Genomic DNA, 19,459 nt, shown 5'->3' with positions numbered 1-19,459 from the left:
GTAATCTATGCCATCAGCAAGATACAGTAGTCTTTGAGCAGAGGCACAGTACATGTCAGCAGAGAGAGCGCTGACTGGAGAGAGGTATGACTGTGACAGTTAGTAACACCAAACACTGTGCGGCAGTTTGAAGGGAGGGGCACATCATTGGGACATAAGGAACACTTGACACATGATAAAAGAATAACAGGTTATTCTTCTGTATTTACATGAATAAGGAACTCTATCTTTTGTGTGTTTTTGTACTGCAGGTATGAGGTATGAATGATACAAATGAAACTTGTGTATTATGCCAAAACAGAGTGGCATATCTATTCCTGAAGAAAACTTTTGAAAAGGAACGGATTAACTCTTATTTGCCTGCCTTTTTGGTGCAAGACATTAAGAATATGGAAGACCTTGAGATTTGTAGCTCCTATGTGACCTGCTGGCAAGAGTTTGTAAACCGAGTGGAAATCTTCATTGACACAGTGGATTGTCATGGTTGCGACTAAGCCGCTGTGACCTTTCAAAATGAATGTGTTGATAGGAGTTCTCCAAGTTCCGAATTCACATGATGACAGTAATGAAATGAGTTGGTTGATCCGGGGCAGTCTCATGACAAGAAAGGTCCCATGACAAAAAAGGTCACATTTAGATAAAAAACATGGAAAGGTCTCAGTGAGACCTTCCTGTTGCAGATCCCCAACGGCCTTCCAGAGCTCAAAATTAAAACGCTCTGTGCCACTGAGAGCATCAGTATCTTATTCAATTTCATGTGTGCTGACACAGTGTGGGGACTATGCAAACCTGCAAAAAATTAAAAAACCCCACTGTAGGATGATCATGCAATATAAATTCTTGGAACAATGAACCGGAGGGGATACTGGTATCTTTTTTTTATCATTCTATGAGAAAGGCAAGAGAGGTAGAATAATGACACAAAATCTTATCTACACATGAAACCCCAGAGCCTTGGTCCAGTGAAGGATAAGAGAGATTTGCTTTATGATCAATCTCCATGCACAGACGCCTGCTCCTGCCGAAGGGCCCGATTGGTTGTATGCCACAGTCAAGCCTGTTTATAATAACCATTCTTACCACTGTTCAAAGAAAAGAAAAAAAATCAAAATGGAAATATACACAAATACATCTGTGCAGTCTATCAGCTGGTGAACTAGACCAGAAAAGGCACAAGGCATTAATTTCATGTTCAAACTTGTTGCTGAATTGGGAATAAAACCAAGACACACATGTTCTCCATAACATTGCCAAAGGTCCCTGAAGCGGTGACTGAGAAGTAACAAAGGCGATTTGTGCTGTGGTCCATTAGCATGTCCTATCAGGATTATCGCTAGCCCCTTCTCCTGACTAGCTCCAACAGGCAGCTCCAATGTGTCACCCCTGTCACACAGATCAAGATCATCCACAGCCCATTCAGGTTAGAGATGTTTTCTTTATATTCTTTCTTCTGTCTTTGGCCAAGAACAATAGAGACAGGGAAGACAGTCTTATTGCTCTTACCTCACACTACCATTCTGGGATGCTGGGCTGCAAGACTAGTATGGGAATAGCCTATGAGAATAGTACCATGCCATTTGGCTTTGAACAATAGACATGGGCAATAATATAACAATGGAGCGCTGGGGAGTTCAGTTATACATAAATAAATGGATTTGTGTGAGGTTATTCATTCTGCATTCATGCCTTGGGGCAATAAAGAGTACAAACAGGGAACATAACCTGAAAGGAGAGGAATATTTCTCAGTATTTAATAACCTTTGCACTTCCCAACACAGTGTTTATCATGCTTAGTATGTAAGAGCAAATAATGCTGTTATATTTCAACAAAGTTGTATTAGTTTATTAAATATAGGAAATAAAAATTTATCTAAGCATTTGTTTAAAAAAGACTGCAGTGGAGATGTGGATGGTATATGCATTTCCCAAAAAGAATGGTTACTATAGCTCTAAAGCAACACAGGCTTGACTGCACAAATGTGCTGGTCTCCTCCTATCCAAGACTGGACTCGGCCTTCCGGTTTCACAGGACCCCATGCACTTACCCCAGGAGATCCTACCTGGAATCCTTGCACAGTGATGCGCACCGTGTCCCCTACCTTAGCCCTAGTGGGGGACATCAGGAGTTTAGGGCCCTTAGGAGCCGCTGAAAAGAGAAAGGAGACAAGGAGAGAGAGAAAGAGAGAAAAAAATGGTCATGCTACTGGGCATTGTGAGCAAATCCAGCTGGACACCTGTTTTTTTTTTGGGCAAGACAGAGACAAATACAATTTCCTGTCAATTAAGGTCATGGGGTGAGAGGCGAGAGACTTGCTGGGTTCTTTCATCCAAAAGGGCTGTGCTGGATTTATTCCCCCCATGGAGAGATAAGGGACTAAATTGGGTAGATACTCATTACTGGAGGCGAATGGGGGTGCACTGGGTGGAGTGTGGAGGCAGCCAGATAAGAAACACTTGGGAAGCTAATTCCCTTGTCTTGGATTGGATGCCCCCCCCCCCAATGGCTTTTACTTGGACCCTCAAAAACAATGGAAGGTTGGGGTGAGAAACGGCGAGGAGATTGTAATATTATGAGATTTTTAAAGGGGTCCAGTGATTGTCTCCTGTGCACCTGTCACAGAGATAAACTTAGTGATTTGCATAATATTCTAAAAAAGGCAACTCATCTTTGTATGACTGAACTTAACAATGAGCTGCAAAATAGCGAAAAGATGGCAACGCTGTGAGTGCAATAAATTGCTGACAGTGGGGGCTGCATGTGGGTGTCTGTATTTTTGAATGCGTGTGTGCACCTGCATGTGTGTGTGTGTGTGTGTGTGTGTGTGTGTGTGTGTGTGTGTGTGTGTGTGTGTTGGTGTTAACTGGCTTTTTGTATTAGCAGGTTCTGCATTGCCTGAGCTGATTAACAGTTTCCCTCTAGATAGCTGCACCAATTCCATATGTTAGACAATGGACTAAGCAGCATAAGCAATGAGATCCAAGCTAAGGGCACCCTATCAATAATTCCTGCACAAGTCCACCTCAAGAGTTCTCCAATTAATTCAGTTCAAACTCTCAATATAAATCATCAGGTGCTTGTTTCTATTGATGAGTCAAGCTAAAGAATAAATAAATAAACAGATAAATGACCTCAGATTTTGGCCATTAATCAAGGCACAAACTGCCGCTGTGGCTAATGAAGCGCGGCTATTTCTTAGGCAGCCACTGGCTCTGAAGGTGCATCAGCATAATGGATTAGGAATTCCCCTTGTCACATTTGTTAAGGAGGCTTGAACGTATGCAATGCTCACATATCAAGTCGAGGGATCCTTTCAGAAAAGTGAGGAAAAAACTCCCATATTTTGCTCAGGTAAATCACACTACTGTGTTCAGATGGGTGTGTCTCATTCGGCAGGATTGTTAGAGAGACTCGGTGTGATGGAAGAGTGAGTTAAAATATTCGACAACGCAGTGCTGGGAGGATTTCAACTGATCAAAACAAAAACAGCAATGGCAAACCTGCCACTTTGCATGAACTAATGAGAAAAGTTCCCCCCAGAGCAGAGTAAAGGGAAAAGTGGTTTGTACTACTGAGAGGAACAAAAGCTTCAACTTATAAAAAATGGATTAGTTGATAATGGAAAATGATAATTTGCAATTTTTATTGCCCAACAGCTAAAAGACGCAATGTGAGCAGTTTGACACAACACTGTTTTCCTTTGTTCCATGATGAAGATGGATCGCATTTATGCAGGCCAGTTTTGACGACAGTGCCAAATGCTATGCTCCCACCTCCCACACACTAACGGAAGCTTATTTTTAAATGTTGGTGCCACGGCGTCAAATAGAGCTTGCAAGGCATATGGCTGGGGAGGATGATGGCCGATTTCTGGGATTGGCTCCAACAGTGACAGTTGGCATCCTACGTCACCACCGTTGATTAGGACAGCATGCAATGTGATGGACAGAACGAAGCGATCTCTAAGGGCGATGGCTTCAACGGGGGGAGAAAAAAAAATAAAAATGAGTCACAGTCTCACAAGAAAACCGGCAAAGCCTTAGCCTCTCCAATTTATAACCAGACACTTTCATCACCCCAGGAAGGGTCACCGCACAAACACGCCCTACCAGGAAAAACAACTGTTCTCCCTGCATCAGGTGTGTGTTTATGCAGAGCCAAGACAACAGCAGGTTTACTACCTGACAGACTAGCGTGGCAGCAAATACATCTCAACAAAGCAAAGAGGGCCTGTTTTATTAGCTGGGTGGCTGATTTTGCTAAAAAGAAAAACTGAAGAGACACGCTGCCGAATCTAAAGATCTGATCACTGGATTATTGCATTGGTGAAACTGGCACTGAAAAATATCTGTCATGTATTTAACCCGCAGGCAAGACTTGAATACATACAGGAGGGAGATATGGGAAGGTGGTGAATGTTGCACTGAGCGGCAGGTGAACACTGATACACATAAAAAAACAACAACAACATGCATACATACAATTATTCAGTTGTTCAAGCAGACGAGCACACATACAAGTAGATGCACGCAGTACTATATGCACGTTATGATACCAGTGCAAATGCATATTATACACACAAATACATTCACATCAGAATCAAAATTCTGAATCTGTTTGATATTCAAATATCTGAACATTTTATATAATATACACAGCCACAAACACACTTCCAAATATATGCAGACATGCATACCTGTCTAAACAAGTGCAAATGTGCAGATATGTATTGGCAGACACACATGTATATTGCACGTGTGCGCACGCACACACACACACACACACACACACACACACACACACACACACACACACACACACACATACACTGACGCTTTCTGAAACTGGCCATCTGCTCTTTGATTATCATGGTCTGGCAAAGCAATGATTAGTGGAAGTCAGGAAGCATGGCTCCTTTTTCGCTTCTGCACAGTGTATGAAATGAGAATCCCACCACTTTTTTCATGGTACACAACAATAAACACCTCTGTCCTAGTAAACCCAAGACAAGGAGCTGGTTTTAGTTATTAAGATGCACTGTATTTGTGACTTTAAACTGAGAGGACACAATAACCTGTGCAAGCAGCTCATAGAGGTATTGCAGACCTTTCTGAGACACTCCCCAGACCCAGCACAAGCCCAAATCCATTTGTACTGCAAGCATGGAGCCATTCATGAATATTCATAAGTGTGAAACAACAGTGTTGGTTGTCAGACTGTTGCTCCATCTCATGTAGCAATGCTAAATCTATGAAAGATTTATTGCTTATGGCATCCTTTTCATTTCCTGACCAAACACACCTGAGAGAAGAGCGTATGCGTGCGCTGTAAAAAAGTCTAAATGCATTAGCCACTTTGAATCCACATAATGACAAAAGCAATGGAAATCTTTAAGTCATCCAATTTGAGTAATCATACTGGATTGGAGAGAAACAATGGATGACTGCTCCCCAAAAACAAGAACAGCATTTGTTCTGTGTGATGTGAGATAATTCAAATGCAAGAGTCATGCATTTACATCTAATCTCTGACCAGTATCAAAACACAATAACTATTACTTTTAAACTCTGCTGCTTGAAGATGGATCTAACCGCCAGTAAATGTGTGAATGCTTTGAATTTCAAGTGCGCGCCAATTAGAAACAGCAAATGCACAGTTTCTCTCCTCTATTCTCTGGGTGCTGGGGAGAAAATGTCTTGAGATGCTCCTATCGCCTTAAAGAACAAAGCAAGAGATAAATTAACATCTTCAAATGCAGCAGAGAAAAAGCCTTGTCTAAATATTGGGGTCTTTGACATTTAGCAAGAGTTTCACAGGGCCCATTTTCCTCAGGTGTTGCCATCTATTCAATTGTAAACATGTGAAAGAAGTGTAGATGCGGTTAACACCTTAGCTGGAACACGTTGTCTCGAGACAGCTCGTGCCGGTACAGCATCATCCACTGATATTTCTGTTTTAATTAACATGACAAAACATTTCAAGTTGGGGGTGTGAGATTCATTGTTATATTTCAGAGTTTGGCTTGAAAAGGACATTCACAAAATGAAAAATTAATACTTACAGAATGATTAGTCAGCACACAAAAAAAACTGTTTTGAAATGGCTATACAACCAAGATTTAATATCAGTTTATTTTTTCCTCTAAAATGAGAGAAAAATGCAGCCTCTGAATCAAGCTTGTACTTCCTCCCACCGTGAACTTGTTGTCTGGGTTGCCACTGGTTTTCTTCCATAGGGGGCAAAAAAAGATTTTAGGAGATCTACAGTCTCAAAACTGCCCAAAGGTATGTATAGGATTATGACTGATCTTATTTCTTTTAGTTGGCCTGGCAAACTGTCTTTCACTGAAAGTCTACAAGGACGAACTCCAGCCCCCTGTGACTCTTTAGAGTCCAACCGAACTTTTAAATCTCAACAGAAAATAAGTGTAATAAATAGTTTTGGAGATGTACGCCGAGAACGACATCTGGACCTCGCACCGCTGAGTGGGCGTTCCCATGATCATTTGAGTGACAGCTGAAAGCCGGTGTTGCTGGGAGACGCTCTGTCAACATCCCTGGACATACAGCTACGAAGAACTTAGATGGCAATAGATAGCACACTTTTTTATTCTCTAACACATTTTATCTGACACTTAACGTAGCGAACTGTCTGTCGAGTTACACCCTTCCCCTTGTTATGGTGATATTAATCGGTAATACTAAAAGCACAGACATTCAAAACCGTACTTGTCCAGTATCAGCATTTGTAGGCATGTCCCCTGGCTGCTAACTGTTGATGAACCGTTGCCACAGTTGATGACGGCAGCTGGCTTGTGTTAGCTACGGCTATAGTTGCTTTAATAGTGTAGCGAATTCGGGGGACAACGCAACCACAGGAACTGCCGCGGTCGGGAAAGGAACCTGTATCGCCCGCACCGCAGGAGACATCGATAACCGCTCAACTAAAGGGTCAGATCCGCCAGCCAGCGGCCAGCATGTCTTCTTATCCATGCACGTTACACTACTCCCCTCCTTCGGGAAGCGCGTCCCCGCGCTTAAGCATATCAGCTCCTTCACGCCTCAGGGCGCATATGCTTCCGATGGCCTTACGGTCGCTCCATCCCACTTCTGACGCCAATGTAGCGAATTCGGGGGACAATGCAACCACAGGAACTGCCGCGGCCGGGAAGCGAAACCGTATCGCCCGCACCGCAGGAGACATCGCTAACCGCTCGACTAAAGGATCATGTAATGAATGAAAGGTCACGTGTTTAACTTGACCCACTCACGGATGTACGTGCAGTGCGTGTGACGTATACAGGAAGTGAGACGCGCATGTTATGAAGGTTGTATGTCGGATGAACGCTAGTAAAAGCTACACAGTTAAGAACCTACGAAGTCGGCTCGTTCTTGAATTATTCTTATGTCAGTAAGACGAGGCGTCTACGGACATTACATGGTGTCAGAATAGTCTGTGTATCTGAACACGAGCGGTCATGCCGAAGTTTAATCCGCCGAGTGAATTCAAGTTTGACTGCCCCGTTGAATGGCCGGAGTGGAAACAAAGGTTTTCGCGCTTCAGGCTCGCGACAAAGCTGGATAAAGACGACGGGGAGATTCAAGTGAGTTCGCTGATTTATGCAATGGGCAGCGAGGCTGAAAAGATATTCAGCTCGTTTGACTTCGCGGCGGAGGGTGATAAAGTGGACTATGATATCGTACTGAAAAAGTTCGACGGCTACTTTATTCCCCGCCGTAACATCATACATGAGAGGGCGTGCTTCTATCAACGTAGCCAGCAGCCAGGAGAGACAGCGGAGATGTACATCCGGACATTGTATGAGCTGTCTGAACACTGTGAGTTTGGGGACAAGAGGGATGAACATATCAGAGATCGTCTGGTAGTGGGCATAAAAGATAAGGTGCTCTCCCGTCAGTTCCAGCTCACAGCGGACCTTACTCTGGTGAAAGTCATTGAACAAGTGCGCCAGGCGGAGGCAATAACAAAGCAGCTCAGCCTCCAAGCTAACCAACCAGAGGCCCTGCTGGCTAACGTCAATGTTGTCCGATGGCGGGACGAACGCCAAAACAAAAAGGGCGGACAGCGTCATGGTGGCGGCAGTCCGGCAACCAACAAAGTAGATGAATGCGGGAGTTGCGGCAAGACGCAGCACACCGATGAGCGGAAGTGTCCTGCAACGAACAGTAAGTGCAACAAGTGTCATAAAAAGGGACATTGGGAGCGTGTATGTCACTCTAAAGCGGTGAGAGAAGTCACTGAAGAGGTTAAACAGCTGTACTTTCTGGGAGAAGTTGGCAAAGAGAGCAGTCAGGAAGATTGGACTGTTAGTTTAACAATAAGTGATGTACCAATAACCTTTAAAATTGACACGGGGGCTGACGCTACTGTTATCAACCAAGGGACATTTAAAAAGCTGAAGCCAAACATAAAACTGGGACCTCCTGACACATGCTTCATAAGCCCAGGTGGAAACATCAGCTGCATAGGACAGTTTCAAGCCACAACCAACTACAAGGAGAAACAATACTCCTTTCCAGTGTATGTGATCAAGGGGAGAGGCAGCTGTCTGCTGAGTCGTCTAGAGGCAGTGGAGATGGGTCTAGTGAAGCGGATGAATGAGGTCAGTGGAGTTTTCGGCTCAAGTGGACTGCTGAAAACAGACCCAGTGAAAATAGCTCTGGTGGAGGGTGCCCAGCCATACGCGGTGCATACAGCCAGACGGATACCGCTGCCACTTGTACCACTGGTTAAGAAAGAACTGCAGCGCATGGAAAATGAGGGCATTATTGAAAAAGTGACTCAGCCCACAGAATGGTGCGCCGCTATGGTGCCGGTGCTGAAACCGAACAAGAAAGAGGTTCGCTGCTGCGCTGACCTCAGGAGGCTGAATCGAGCGGTGAAACGTGAGAAATACGTGCTGCCCACTATGGAGGAAATAATGCCAAGGCTCGCAGGGTCAAAGTTCTTCACAACGTTGGATGCAGCAAGTGGGTTTTACCAGATCCCCTTGCATGAAGACAGCAGGGGGCTCACCACTTTCATCACCCCATTTGGGAGGTATGCTTTCTGCCGCCTTCCATTTGGTATAACGAGTGCTCCAGAGATTTTCCAGAGAAAGATGGCGGAAACTCTGACCGGGCTAGAGGGCACAGAGGTGTACATGGATGACATCCTTATACATGGAGAGACTGAGGAAATCCATGACCGGCGCCTAGCAGAGGCGCTGGGGGTCATTGAAACAGCAGGTCTCAAACTGAACCAAGCGAAATGCAAGTTCAAACAGAAACAAGTCCGCTTCCTTGGTCATATCATCAACGAGGCAGGCATCAGACCTGACCCGGACAAAGTGGCCGGAATAGAGAACTTTCCTCAGCCCCAGAACGTGACGGAACTCAAGAGGTTCCTCGGGATGGTGAACTATTTGGCAAAATACGTCCCAGAGCTGTCCACTGTAGGTCAGCCGCTTTATGGACTGCTTAAAGCAACGACAGAGTGGCTGTGGGGACCTGCACAGAACACAGCATTCCAAGACCTTAAAGCAGCACTCGCCACCGCCCCGGTACTCACCTTTTATGACGTCACTAAGGCTACGGTGGTGTCAGCAGATGCCAGCAGCTACGGGCTGGGAGGCGTTCTGCTCCAGCAGCACGGGGAACACTGGAAGCCCGTGGTCTACTGCTCCCGACGGCTGAGTGACGCAGAGACAAGGTACACACAGATCGAGAAAGAGTGCTTAGCCAGCGTCTGGGCATGTGAAAGGTTCGAGAAGTACTTGTTTGGGCTTGACAATTTCAGACTTGTCACCGATCATAAACCACTAGTGCCTCTCATGAACAGCAAAGACTTGGATAATGTGCCCATTAGGTGCCAGAGACTGTTAATGAGGCTGATGCGTTTCAATGCAGTGGCTGAATACGCACCAGGCAAAACTTTAGCTGTGGCTGATGCACTCTCCAGAGGCCCAGAGCAGCGCTACGGAGATGGTGCTTCTCATGATGATGTTGCAGCGCACATTGATGCCATCGTGTGCCAGGTGCCTGCCACACCTCAAAGGATGCAGGAGATAAAACAGAGCACGGATGGGGATCTGCAGCTCCAGACAGTGTTGGGCTTCATCAGACACGGCTGGCCTGAGTATGTCGATAAAGTGCCGGAGACAGTCAGAGACTTTTATCAGGTGAGAGGGGAGTTATCTGAGGTAGATGGTTTAGTCATCAGAGGCAGTCGTATCGTCATTCCCACAGAGATGAGGGAGGTGATCTTAGACAGAATACACGACGGGCACCAGGGGATAGTTAAGTGCAGAGAGAGAGCTAGCCAGTCAGTGTGGTGGCCCAAAATGACAGAGCACATTACAACAAAGATACAGCAATGTCAATTCTGCAGAGAACACAAGAACACACAGAGAAAAGAGCCTTTAATGTCAAGTGAGCTCCCATCCAGACCATGGCAGAAAGTTGGCATAGACCTGTGTGAGTACAAAAAGCAAAACTACTTGATAGTGTCTGACTATTATTCCAGGTTTTTGGAGATTCTAAATCTACCAACAACTACTAGCAGTCAGGTTGTAGCTAGGCTGAAGGCTACATTTGCACGTTTTGGTATCCCTGAAATTGTAGTTAGTGATAATAGGCCACAGCTAGTTTCAGAAGAGATGAGGAGGTTCAGTGAGGATTATGATTTCATCCATGTGACTTCAAGCCCACACTACCCCCAGAGTAATGGACAGGCAGAGAGGGCTGTTCAGATAGCCAAAAGCATATTAAGGCAGGAAGACCCTCTCCTCGCCCTGTTGACATACAGAGCTACACCCTCTTCTTCCACTGGAGCCAGTCCAGCGGAATTGCTCATGGGTAGGAGACTCAGAACCACCTTACCCACATTGCAGCATAACCTGAAACCGGCCTGGCCTAAAGAGGAACTGATCAAAACCGCTGACGCCGCAGCCAAATCGAGGCAGGCTTTCTACTACAACCGCAGGAACGGCGTGCGGACACTGCGCCCACTGAACTCGGGTGACGCAGTACTCACCAAACTTGATGGACAGAAAACATGGACAATGCCAGCAGTTGTTCACAGTCAGAGCTCCACTCCCAGATCCTACATAGTGGAGACAGCTCAAGGTGAACATTACAGAAGGAACAGGCGCCACCTGTTGGCCACACCTAAAACACTCACCTTTGTCAGCAGGGATCCTGACCATGTCACTCCAGGGGAGAGTGGAAACACGGATGAGTCCCGAGCAGCAGAAATGCCAACTTCCACACCATATGTTACTCGCTCTGGCAGGGTGAGCAAGCCTGCAATCCGGCTGGATTTGTGAGGCGTATGGACTTGTGTACTGTGGGGGATTTTTTATTTTTTTTGTGAAAAGGGGGGTGGTATACAGGTTAGAAAATCATCTTAGAGGGGGAGATGTAATGAATGAAAGGTCACGTGTTTAACTTGACCCACTCACGGATGTACGTGCAGTGCGTGTGACGTATACAGGAAGTTAGAAGCGCATGTTATGAAGGTTGTATGTCGGATGAACGCTAGTAAAAGCTACACAGTTAAGAACCTACGAAGTCGGCTCGTTCTTGAATTATTCTTATGTCAGTAAGACGAGGCGTCTACGGACATTACAGATCAGACCCGCCAGCCAGCGGCCAGCGTGTCTACTTATCCATGCACGTTACAATAGCATTTATCTTAGCCTCGATAAACTACAGAATAAATTGTTAGTTACCGTAGTCTTTGATCCGGACCTTTTGTTGCCCGAACAATAACATTAGGTACAAAAAAAACGTATTCAAGTACTCGTGTACTGTTGAGGACTTTTGATATGGATACAGGCTTCAAAATCAACTAAGCATAGAAACCACCTTGTTTCTGAGCCCAGCAGACAATAGACATTGTCCCTTATTTACATGCGCCAAATGTGCGTGCGCAGGTTGTGAGGCAAAAAGGGGCCACGAGTCTTGTGTTTATAAACATTACTACATTCATTTCGAAGAGATAATCACGGAGAAATTGATTTAAAACGAAACGAAATGTCTCAACAGTTGTTGCGCTGTCGGTTGTACAAACCGTAAAGATGGTAAAAACAAGCATCTGCATTTTTATCACATGCCGGAAGGGAAAACTTCAATCGAAAAACGAAGACAAGCATGCAATCGGTCGGGAGGACTGGAAGACGTGGTCAGAAGAGCAAACGCAAAGATTTGCGGAGAACATTTCATATCTGGTATGTATCAATTTCTTACACAAATAAGTATTGTGTAAGTACCAGCTCCAAATGTGATACTGTCCTAGTAAAGCAACTGCCAAACCAAAGTATGAGTTGTTAATGCCTAGCCTTCAAGTTTGACACCGATTCCGTCAGCTTTCTTGTGTCATGATGTTTGAGGGTCATAATTTGACTCTAGCCTCGATCTCATAATCGTACAAACGATTCAACTTCTGTTGAATACAAACAATTCAACTGTACAAACAAACTACGAGGGCTTACCTTTGATTTGATGAAGCAAAACTTGTTTTCCTTCGAAAACAATGGCAAAAGCAGTTTTGGACATGTCCGCCAACAAAGTAATCGTATGCTTCTAAATACATGCATGCCTTCATTGATTCTTTCGTAACTATACTTGGTGTGTCTATGAGGTATTCGGTCACATCCCTCCAGCCCAGTAGCATAGCCAGAAATTAGTTGTTGGGTGTGCCTACTTGAAACTAGATGGGTGAGAAAACCATGCGTGCGTGCGCTAATTCGTGCGTGTACGTGCGCGGAACGCATGTGTCCATAGATAAAAAGGGATGAATCTCACCAGTTCGAATCCCCGTGTTACCTCCGGCTTAGTCGTGCGTCTCTACAGACACAATTGGCCGTGTCTGCAGGTGGGAAGCCGGATGTGAAGAGTAGGGTAATTGGCCAAGTACCATTGGGGAGAAGAAGAAAAAAAGGGGGGGTAGAGGCTGCAAATCGGCCCTCATTAACTCTGACATGACACTTCCCTAAAAACCACACCCATTCACCTTTGGTCTCTGCAAGCTGAAGCTGACGTGGTCCTACTCTGAGGAGCTGACCCTGGGAAAAATCATGTAAATTCTACTACCATGAGAAACTGAGATTGGTGGTGCCCTCACAAGAACCAAAAGTTTAAACTGCACATTTCTTCCCTCTGGATCAAGATTTTTTTTCCCCAAAAGAGGACACAAGACAGACTGGATATAGAGCAGATCTATATTGCAACAAAAAATAGTCATTTTAATTTCAGTTGGACTTACAGGTTCTCACTACGGTCACATCCCCTTTCAATTCAATTCAATTCAATTCAGTTGTTTTCACAAGTGTGAACCTTATCTTTATTGAATGTTTATCTTTTGTTTCTTTAACAAAAAAAAGTTCTCATGTTTAACATTGAAATCAATGTTATGAGAGAATCTCCACATCGGAATGGCGATGACGCTAATGTCCATAAGCACTGCATGACCTCGGATGCTTACCTGCATTGAAACAGGATCATTATTGATGAGATAAAAGGGTAAAGGATGCTGATCTTGGGTAAAATACTGACAGTGAAGTAAGCAAACCTGTACCATTTGCAATTTCTTCATTCTGTGTCTCTCTCTGTCTTCTACCATTACCAGCGTCTCATAGAAGGTAATGTCTGTGTTTATCATGTCAGCACTGCATGGCTCATCTGCAGCAGGACCAAAGCAGCATAGCACCTTTGAAGTGTCAATAAGATATACTGGGAGCCATCTTTGTTTCAGACCGGCGGGGGGGGGGGGGGTTGCGTCTCTCTGCGATAACTCGCTATGAAAGCTTAATGCTGACTTTTCACTGAAAGTAAGACTCCTGTATTCTGCGTTCAGTATCAGCGTCATGTCTCTCTTTTGCTTTGATATTTCACAGCCCTACAAACAAATAATCCCACCGCCACAGTTTCACTCTCCTTAAAAGAAATGTGATGAAAGTTAGAGGCCAACCCTCTGTATGAAATGGTGAGCGGTAAGAGTGAGAAGCTTTAGGAAGGCACTCCTTGGTGTGAGAAAAAATGTGGCATTGCTGAGTCTGTCTTTCCATTGCTATAACACTGGTCAGTGTGTCTAAATTCTCATTTGACTTCTCTAATTCAGGTTGACTTTTTCAATAACGGTAGTGAGTTAACTCAATCTAGCGACAGACAGCTCGATGAATTGCCCTGTCCGTCACTTTGAGCTTTGCATTTGCCACTAAACTCGCAGTCTGCTCGGCTGTAACACAATTAAGCGGCATCAAATGAAAATCAGTGTTGTTCTGAGTACATTTGCAAGGGGGACATAAGGGGACCCAGTCGGTTTCTGAGCATGGCAAAGGGATGCAAGGAGACAGCAGGAGATTAGAAAGGATGGGGAATGAGAAAGGTGTGTGTGTAAAACCCTCTTGTGTTGAGCAGAAGCGAAAACACACAAATCAAGAGGAGGGGAGTAGAAAAACAAAGAGCTTTAGTCTGTGTCCAACTCACCCAGCGTGACCTCTGTCTGCATGGGCATGGACAGAGCCGGGTGCTTGACCTCGCAGCTGAACAGGGCATCGTTGTCTAGCTGAGGGTTCAGCGTCCAGGTGAGTCTGGCCTGAACCAGCACAGAGCCGTCGCTCTGGGGGATTTGAGTGTGGCTAAAGTAGTACAGCGGGTCTGTGCTCTGCACCCAACGGGGAAACTCGCGGCTCACCACCGTCTCTGGGATGACCTCCGTGGCCGGGCTGGGCTCATAGGCCTGCTGGCCCTGGGTGTGGAGACGCTGGGGGCTTTCTGTGTACAGACGGGCCGATCGCCCCTCCGGATCAAGCAGAGAGAGGGAGCGTTGCAGCTTGGTGTCATCCAGATCTCTGCTGATGAGTGGCCTGGCTCCTCTCACCCCTGCTGAGCCGCCGCCCTCCTCGCCAGCTGAGGGCTGAACATAGGAGATCACCTCTATCAACTCTCCATCACGCTTGAAGTACACCTTGGATAGAGCAAGCAGTAACAACGAGAGGGGGAGACAGAGAATAAGAGAGAAAGAGAGTGAGGAATTATCATAAAAGAGTGCACATAAAAGAGTGCACATAAAAGAGGAACAGACATATTTCTGCACTCGTAGCTTGAGCATAAGAGAAAAAATGAGAAAAAAAACCCCCGAAAAAAAACCACTTAACTTTAACAATTGATTCTGGATAGGATTGGGCTGCTGCTCTTGTGCAATGTCAATTCGGTGGTATTGTGAGCTGACACCAGGTAGGCTTTGATGGGATATAACAGGAGTTTTCTCATCATTTCACGAGTCTATTAACATCTCTGGAGTCTAATCTCCTGACGGTGAATTCAAGCTCCTGCTTTGGCTCATGATCTCAAAATATTAGCATTGAAATAAGATTGCATAGCTACTGCCTGTGGCTTTGCTATTTTGGAAACAGCTATTTTCTTTTAATTTTGTTTGTTTCTTGCTTTTTTGGTATTGGGGGGGGAAATTAATCTACAGCTCTTTTTTGGGGAAGTTTGGTCACTTGAATTCAGTTTGCACCAGATCAAAGTGTCATTGTTGGATATGTGAGATGAGAGGCTTTTGTTGGGAGATTATTGAGGCATGCTCTGATCTGGTGCTGCTTTAGGGGTTGATGACTCAAGTAGGTAAATGGCAGTAATGAGTGTAAACAAGTGTGACATAAGGCCAGACTCCAGGGGAATAATGGCTGAGTGGCATCGCATCTTCATGCAAAATGAAGGGACAGAACCTTTAATCCCATGTATGAGCACAGCCCCTATTATCCCTCATCATGAGCTAGCTTTCAGCTATCCTTAATTGACAATGAGAGACATTCGTTACGATCCAGCAGAATTGACTGCCAAGCTAAAGATGATCATTTCTAAAGGGATAAGACTATCATGGCAAGACAAGGCAAGTTTATATGTATAGCACATTTCATGCTACACAATAGCAATTTAAAGTGCTTTACATAAGGCATAAAAACATTAAGAGATGCAGAATGAGATTAAAAACAAATGTAAAAACGGATAAAAATATAAAATAAATGTAAAAAAAAGAAATTAAATAGTAGAGATGTAGAAGAATAATATCACCATAAGAGGTTAAACAAATGAAACACAGAAATTCAGTCCAAGTGTAATAATTTTAACCAGGGAAAAGTTCACTGGAACATAATTTGCCAATGCTATCACTTGGGAAAACTATTTGGCATTGGGACATTTTGTTGGGAATTTGTGAGCGTTTGTGATAACTATATACTAAAAATAAGAGTAGGTACATTTGTTAAAGATGGTTATCATCAAGAGCATATAACAAGCAATGTGCCCAATGTGCACCTGTATTGCACGGTTACTGTCTCTTGCAATATTTTGCAGAATATTACCTTTTTTTGCAAATATCTGTCCATGGAGCAGCATGGCAAACTTTTATTAGGTCAGCCTCACTTGCCTGGGGACACCTTTGGCAATATTGGACAGTAACAAGGACAACACAGAAACCCTGTAACTAGTAGACAGCCAGACTTATCAGTCTGCTGACCTTTCACATACTATGCCACTATGCTACCATCTAACTGCTTTCTACTCTACTGATGCAGAGCTAAGGCACAAGCATTTACCTCTTTTCAGATTAATCACTTTTTTTTTTTTTGTTTGCTCATGTTGGCATTTGTTTGATTTGGACTGTTTATTATTTTGATACATGCCCTGGCCAAAAAATAGATCGTAGACAGGAAAGAAGATACCACTTTCTTTTTTTACCCAGCCTAAATGTGACAATAAATGGAGGTGTTTGTAATTCCAAGACCTTGCTTTTCCCTCTCACACTGGATGGTTAGAAGATGAGGCATGAATTGCTTCTCCTACAGGTACCACCTCAGTTTCTAATTAGTGCAGGAACGTGCACACACACACACACACACACACACACACACACACACACACACACACACACACACACACACACAGGATAGACAAGGATTTTGTAAAAATAACTCCCTCAAAGATAATAGACAGGGTGCAAGGATATCCTATTAAACGAAGTTTTGAAATTATAAAACACTGTCATACATTAGGGCCAGTGACTGCCAGGTGTGGCAACACAGAGGCATCCCTCAGGACATTTTTTATTTTTATTTATTATTTATTTTTTATTTTGGTATAAGTCAGGTCAAGTCAATTTTATTTGTATAGCCTGATATCCATCCATCCATTGTCTTAACCGCTTATCCTGCTCTCAGGGTCGTGGGGATGCTGGAGCCTATTCCAGCAGTCATTGGGCAGCAGGCGGGGAGACACCCTGGACAGGCCACCAGGCCATCACAGGGCAGACATTTACACACACACACAATTTAGTATGGCCAATTCACCTGATTTACATGTCTTTGGACTGTGGGAGGAAACTGGAGCCCCCGGAGGAAACCCACACAGACACGGGGAGAACATGCAAACTCCACACAGAGGACGACACGGGATGACCCACCAAGATTTGACAACCCCGGGGCTCGAACCCAGGACCTTCTTGCTGTGAGGCGACCACACCAACCACTGCGCCACCGTGCCGTCGTAGCCCGATATCACAAATTACAAATTTGCCTCAAGGGGTTTTACAGCAACACTATATTAATCCCCGTGGGGAAGTTACACTGCATTTAACCCATCCTAGCTGTGTAGCTAGGAGCAGTGGGCAGCTGCCGTGCAGCACCCGAGGACTAACTCTTTCTGATGGTGGGGGAAAGAGGAACACCCGGAGAAAACCCACCGCAGACATGGGGAGAACATGCAAACTCCACACAGAGGACGACCTGGGACAACCCCCAAGGTTGGACAATCTCGGGGTTTGAACCCAGGACGATTTTGCTGTGAGGCGCCAGCGCTAACCACTGGGCCACAGTGTCCTTGTCTGTGAACATGACTGAAGTCTGTCTGCGAACACAACTGGTGACCTGAAATTGTTGAACTAAGCTACCCGAAGTCACCCTTATAGATAAATAGACCTAAACATTATCTAACAAAATATCTGTCCACCTGTGAACCTATATGGATTCAAGCTGCCAGTAAGGTAAATAGACTTAATGATGCATGCATCTATACAAGCATATTGATTGAAGCTAAACATTGTGTGTGGGCCTGACTTTGATGCAAAAATTGCCTCAGTTAACACATTTGTCTTGGTTTTAGCATGCCAGAACATTCAATACGAATCACCATTATCTCTGCTGACCTCTTGTGTGCTGTGCACCTAATGCTTAAATTCCAACAGCATCAGTGGGAAACAGAGCCATCAACCTAAAATCCATAGTGACCCCGTTGCCTCCCAAACTTCCTGCTCTCCCCTCCCGCTGCTGAACAACTTGCAAAGAAAGAAAAACTCTGTTTTATCTTCTTTTCACTGTATCGAAACAGCTCATTAATTACCACAGCAGGTGGAGGGAGAGCAGCATGGATTAAAACGATCCATGCACCTGCTCTGTAGCTTTTCCTGTACAAAATGTTGTGGGTGCACAATAACGCCTGTGCTGTCTATGGAACAATATAATAAGGAATTAATTCTGGAGGCACAGATAAACATGTATCTGGAAACAACATTAGGGCCATGTAGGTTTGCACTACATGGAATTTGACCAGAGTTTCATGGCTTTCTCAGTGTACTTTACATAGACTAACAACACTACAACACAACAATCTGTAGATATATACACAAGGATTGGCTTATACAGGTGAAATAATAGGTGATAAAGTGCAATGGTGCAGAGAATGTGTCTGAGATGCTGAAATAGATGTTAGCAGGTTACTTACATACATGCCTGAGGTAGATGGACATGACAGAGCATACCAGTATGTATATAATATACAGTACAGTACAGTATATACAAAATTATTGGATTTATTTGACAGTGTTAAGCGTTCATTTGAATGACAGCCCACGGAAAGAAACTGTTTTTATATCTGGTTGTTTTGGGGTACATTGTTCTGTAGCGCCTGCCAGAGGGGAGGAGTTGGAACAGGTTGTGTTCAGGGTGTGATGGTTCTGCAGAGATGTTGCCTGCCCGTTTCCTGACTCTGGAGGTGTACAAGTCCTGAATGGAGGGCAGGTTTCTCTGCAGATATACACTCACCGGCCACTTTATTAGGCACACCTGTCCAACTGCTCGTTAACGCAAATTTCTAATCAGCCAATCACATGGCAGCAACTCAATGCATTTAGGCATGTAGACATGGTCAAGACGATCTGCTGCAGTTCAAACCGAGCATCAGAATGGGGAAGAAAGGTGATTTAAGTGACTTTGAACGTGGCATGGTTGTTGGTGCCAGACGGGCTGGTCTGAGTATTTCAGAAACTGCTGATCTACTGGGATTTTCACGCACAACCATCTCTAGGGTTTACAGAGAATGGTCCGAAAAACAGAAAATATCCAGTGAGCGGCAGTTCTGTGGGCGACAATGCCTTGTTGATGCCAGAGGTCAGAGGAGA

At 44.6% G+C, this 19,459-nt stretch overlaps 1 protein-coding gene across 1 annotated transcript in view; it reads right to left on the bottom strand.

Moving 5' to 3' along the window:
- Positions 1-19,459, bottom strand: part of igsf21a (immunoglobin superfamily, member 21a) — a 396,954-nt gene that overhangs the window by 10,397 nt on the left and 367,098 nt on the right. The window contains exons 6-7 of the mRNA XM_056274983.1: positions 14,488-14,968; positions 2,061-2,146 (exon numbers count right to left, since the gene is read on the bottom strand). Coding sequence (XP_056130958.1) covers positions 2,061-2,146; positions 14,488-14,968 — 567 coding nt within the window. The remainder of the gene's footprint in view (positions 1-2,060; positions 2,147-14,487; positions 14,969-19,459) is intronic.

Source organism: Lampris incognitus, chromosome 2, assembly GCF_029633865.1.
Source record: "Lampris incognitus isolate fLamInc1 chromosome 2, fLamInc1.hap2, whole genome shotgun sequence".
Classification (NCBI taxonomy): Eukaryota; Metazoa; Chordata; class Actinopteri; order Lampriformes; family Lampridae; genus Lampris; species Lampris incognitus.
This window is presented reverse-complemented; position numbering and strand designations above follow the sequence as displayed.